This window comes from Brachycentrus maculatus, unplaced genomic scaffold (assembly GCF_059751285.1).
Source record: "Brachycentrus maculatus isolate JH-2025_06_01 unplaced genomic scaffold, ASM5975128v1 h1tg000144l, whole genome shotgun sequence".
Taxonomy (NCBI): Eukaryota; Metazoa; Arthropoda; class Insecta; order Trichoptera; family Brachycentridae; genus Brachycentrus; species Brachycentrus maculatus.
The window spans coordinates 2,378,448-2,383,381 of NW_028280897.1; the positions used below are offsets into that span (position 1 = coordinate 2,378,448).

The window sequence follows — 4,934 nt, forward strand, 5'->3', positions numbered from 1 at the left end:
CGAAAGTCTGGACAAAAAATAATTTCAAAACGTTTTGGGCGTTCTAAAACTAATTGGATTATGTAAATAAAAAAGGACTGTGTAATTTGAAAAATGGGCGGAAAACATTCAACGAAATTATGAGTCATGTAAGTTTTCAAAATATATAGTGAGTGCTGAGATTCGATTGGATTACAAGTTAAGAAAATACCATACTTTACATAAGTGTCCAATTGACCCAGAACTGTAGTTGTCTTTGGTTTTTTAAAGGGTTAATTTTGGCCGCTGATATTTTTGCTATGAAATTCGCTCGCAGGTTTGGGAGGAGTCAACCATCCGCCATTCTCTCCGAATTACGAATGCGGCCCTTGGTATCGGCAAAATAGAATCATTCCCATTCTGCCGCCCTCTTTAACGGTTCACTTTCCAGAGCTCCGTTGTATTTTCTGTCTTTGTATTGACGATGAGCTTCGATACTATTGGTATGGAGTTGGAGCTCTCTTCGGGGGTAAGTAATTGAACTATATGTAACAGTAGACATGTAGTTTCTGCGCGTTCACGTGTATACTATTGATTTCAAAACCTGCAAATTACAACATATTGCTTGCGGACATACTGTGATTCTAGGAAATGCTTTATATATAAGATGGCGTCTCTAATTTTGTCAATATGTGTACAATATTTTTCTTTCTAGGATAGTAAAACTAGGTTTTCCCTTCCAGAAAAGGGAACAATAAACTGTTTTTTATTGTTTTGCAACAGGAATTGTGCAAAAAAAATATGAATTTCTCTGGCATTGGATTTCTTTGTTTACCTTATTGTTTGTTTGCGCGTCACTATTTTACACTCCAACAATCTTACATGTACGTTATAACAACGGTATATAACGATAAATGAATTGTGTCGTTTTTTGGTCGCAAATAATGCAAAGCTGTTCTCCACAGACATGTTTATTAAATCCATTAAAAAAATAGAGCAATTTCGCTGACTATTTGCCATCTTGGATCAGGAAAAATAACAATAATTTAGCCATCGAGCTGAATCTGACAGAATTAACAACACATATGAGATTTGACGGGGAATAAATTGTTAAATCCAAATATTGAGATATTTTGGCAAATCACCAGCGGTGGATAAGTCGGGCGTTGATAGGTGTGGCATTCGGTCTTTACTTAGTACAAATCCAATCTCCAGACAGCCTTCACACTGTTGAATGCCGTGCCCGCAACGTTTGTAAGCTCTCGCAACTAATAATAGTGTGATGGGCTTGTTTTAGGAAAATCCAGGTGTCGGGCGTGGCAGTGGGGACACGCCCAACATCCAGGGGGTGGCTTCTGGCCTCGGGCACAACGGTCACGTAGAATGCCCATTCTGCGTTAATGAAGATGGGTTGGAAGACTTGTAAGCACTGCACATTCTTTGTGTGAAGAACCGGGGAAACGATGAAAACTGTAGCGTCTCAACATTATAGCTTCATTTTGTACCGTATCTCTAACGGAAGCTAATTGAAGGGGCCCTCTTTCGTGCGCTACCTGTTTGTCGTTATCGGGACAGGGTCTACCGAGATAAAGAATCTCATCAATAAACTGATCTTTCTTTTTTCCTAGCTCGCGTGTATTTGTTGCATTAAATGAGCTTTCTACAGTTTTCATTTTTACACCTCGATTTCTTTTTTCATGATTTATATATGTTTTATCACATTGTGTATTTAATAAAATATTTGTATTTCAGAATAAGCTGCCCCCTTCTTCGCTTTAAAGGTTATGAAGAGAGGCGCAAAGAATTGAATCTCCGATCATTCATCCTGTGGCACAAGCTCAACAGAGGTATCTCCATAATGGGGGGCCCGGTGCGAGGAACCCGCAAAGTATGGCTGCGTAGGCAGTTGGTGGGGTCGCTGAAACTAAGCCATTTGTACCGCAGCCAATCCCGCCGGATAATCAAAAGGCACGGGGAGAAGTTGAACTTGTAAGATATTCCAAACTTTATTACGTACAAGTCTGCCTATACTAAGTGTTGAAGCCGAGCATATCTGGAGTTAGTTTTCAAAAGTGGTCAAGAAAAAGCATCCTCGAGCGTAAGTGGATGTGGGAATAAAAAAAATAGGATACACATTTATTTACGGTCTTGTCAGGTCAATACGCTTTTGCACTTTCTAAATGGTTGTCTTTTTGTGAGTAGTCTGTCGCATATAGCAAATTAAAAATCTTAAATTATGTTACTAAAAATCTCAAGTCCATGAAATCAAAATGCGGGTGAACAAATTTTGCCACGAAGTTGAGCTTCACATTTGCTAAATTCTCAGAAAAGAAACTGCAGCATTTTATAAAAGCAACGCCCGCACAATAATGGTGGCCATTTTTTTTATATTTCAAAATGGTATAATGATGATGACAGCATTTCAAGAAAAATGTTGTGACTCATTAAAGCGATAAAAGTATAGCATTATGTGTAAATATAATTGCAAAATAACAAACTGAACAATTGATCGAATGGTAAAATTTTAACACAAAAGCACGACTAGACAAATTCCAACACAAGTGCTTATCTGAACTTTGCTCATGGTATAAAGTGTACTTATTTGTCGTTTTGTATATTTCAAGTTGTTGAATAATAATAATGTCAACATTTGTTTTTATTAACATTTATTACTTTTTATCTTTCGCCTTTATTAGCCTTCCTTTGATTCAAACCAATTTTGGATGGAATTAGGAATTCCACCAATAGAGAATGCAATACCACAATATTACATACTCATATTTATACTTAACCACTTTTGAAATTATCTTATTCAAATAACGGCTCTGCTGTTAAAAGTGACATTTGCGTCCCCATATGGCTAGATGGTATATAGGGCTTTGCCGTCATACAATGACCTCGCTTTCGTATAATCAGAAGTCAAGTTAATATTGCGTTGATCCCGATGCGGTGCCCGATGCAGCGCTAGGTGTAGATAAAGGTTAGAGAGATTTGCGTGGGGCAAGAACTCATAGTGTATAAAATCCAACTATGAATTTAGAATATTTTGTTTTATTACAGCGGCGTGGAGCGCCCGGCTCTGGAGTTGGGATCGCCGACGGATGAAGAGCAGGGGGGGGCCGCAAAGTGGGTCAGTGACGGCCCCGGTGAAATCACGCTCGTCTTGGCCGGGTCGCCTGGCCAGGATGAATTGCAGAGACGTCGCTACGTGCACGATGGTGCGATCCGACGTGTGATGGATATGTCCTCAGAGCTATCAGATGACGAATCCACGGATGACGAATTCACGGATGATGAATCCACAGATGATGAATCCATGGATGATGAATCCATGGATGGCGAATCCGCGAATGATGAATCCGCGGATGACGAATTCACGGATGACGAATCCATGGATGACGAATCCATGGATGGTGCCGAGCATGAAGAGTGGGAGCCCACAGTCGAGGAGCCCTCTTCGGAATTGGAAGACGGGGAACTGCCGCAAGCGGAAGTTTTCATTGAAACGGAAGAAAATACCTCAGAATCTTTCCTTTTTGTCGAGAACGCGGAAGAAGTCGTTATGGACGAATAATTCGCAAATTAACTATGATTATTTCCTCGATGTTGATAAATGTACTGTATTCCAAATGTTTTTTTTTCATGTGGTTCTCTGTCCCTATACAAAATGATACTTTTTTCGTATTTGATTTAGTCGAAGCGAGATTATACTAAAATTAAACATCTTATCAGGCAGAGAACTCGCCAAAACGAGAACATTTAATTATTGTCCATTTAATGGACTCGTAATACTCTACCCTTGGCTGTTACTAATTGTGAGCTGCACTTGGTCATTCATCGAATCTTGCCATAGGCACATTGATGTCATCAGTCTTTTGATTCCAATCATTGACCGAGTGTTGCATTTTAGTTTTAAAGTTACACTTTTTTATTTATTTATGTTATCTGTGAACTGGCATATTCATTTGATATTTCTCCAAATTTTATTATAGCTATTCAATGTGATATTTTTATTAAAAGTTCCTGTTTTTTGTAATTTTATATGTTAATCCGTAGTACCTCATGCGGGGACTGAAGCAAAAGTATTATTATTATTAGACCGACTGATTTTTTACATTATTTATAAGAAAAATTCCATTTTATTTTCCTATTTTATGTGATAGTTCCTGAAGTATTCTGGTCAAAACCTTGTGTAATATTAAGTTTTAATAATTTTTAAGTTGAGAGTTTAATAAAGTTATTATCCCGAGCTTATAGAAGATGAATGTTACCCATATATTTGTACTGTAAAATTTAATCTGAATAAAAACTACTTTCTTGTGTAAGAAAATTATTTTAACCTACAAAAAATTTAGTTAGTGCCCTGGTTTTGAGTTTGACTATTTGATTAGTGGCTGTATTCTACAAATCGGTCAAGATTGAATCCCCATGGTATCTTCACTCCAAAATCATAATTTTCGCTAGTAAATTACCTTCATTCTTACTTCATCTGCTAAAAACTCAAAGCATATGCAATCATTCAATTAAATGACGTTTCTCCAGCTGATGATTAGTTTAGTGTGATAATATGATTGAAGAGTGCTTCGGCAAAAGGCTCGCATTTACATAACATCGGATGGGATTTGCAGAATGCTTTGATAAGAGGTTAGTGTTTACATAACATCGGATGGGATTTGCAGAATGCTTCGGTGAAAGGCTACCGTTTGCATAACATTGGATGGGATTTACAGAATGGTTTGGTAAGAGGCTAGCGTTTTCATAACATCGGATGGGATTTGCAGAATGCTTTGGTAAGAGGCTAGCGTTTTCATAACATCGGATGGGATTTGCAGAATGCTTTGGTAAGAGGCTAGCGTTTACATAACATTGGATAGGATTTGCAGAATGCTTTGATAAGAGGCTAGCGTTTACATAAATCGAATGGGATTTGCAGAATGCTTCTGTGGAAGGCTACCATTTACATAACATCGGATGGG

At 37.9% G+C, this 4,934-nt stretch overlaps 1 protein-coding gene across 1 annotated transcript; it reads left to right on the forward strand.

Annotated features, from left to right (window-relative positions):
• Positions 1-369: 369 nt before the first annotated feature.
• LOC148308909 (uncharacterized) lies at positions 370-4,288 on the forward strand. The gene is made up of 4 exons (XM_088260972.1): positions 370-487; positions 1,256-1,380; positions 1,711-1,947; positions 3,019-4,288. Exons 1-4 carry the CDS (start codon positions 443-445, stop codon positions 3,530-3,532), a joined length of 921 nt encoding a protein of 306 aa, XP_088117098.1. The 5' UTR covers positions 370-442; the 3' UTR covers positions 3,533-4,288.
• The last annotated feature ends 646 nt before the right edge of the window (positions 4,289-4,934 follow it).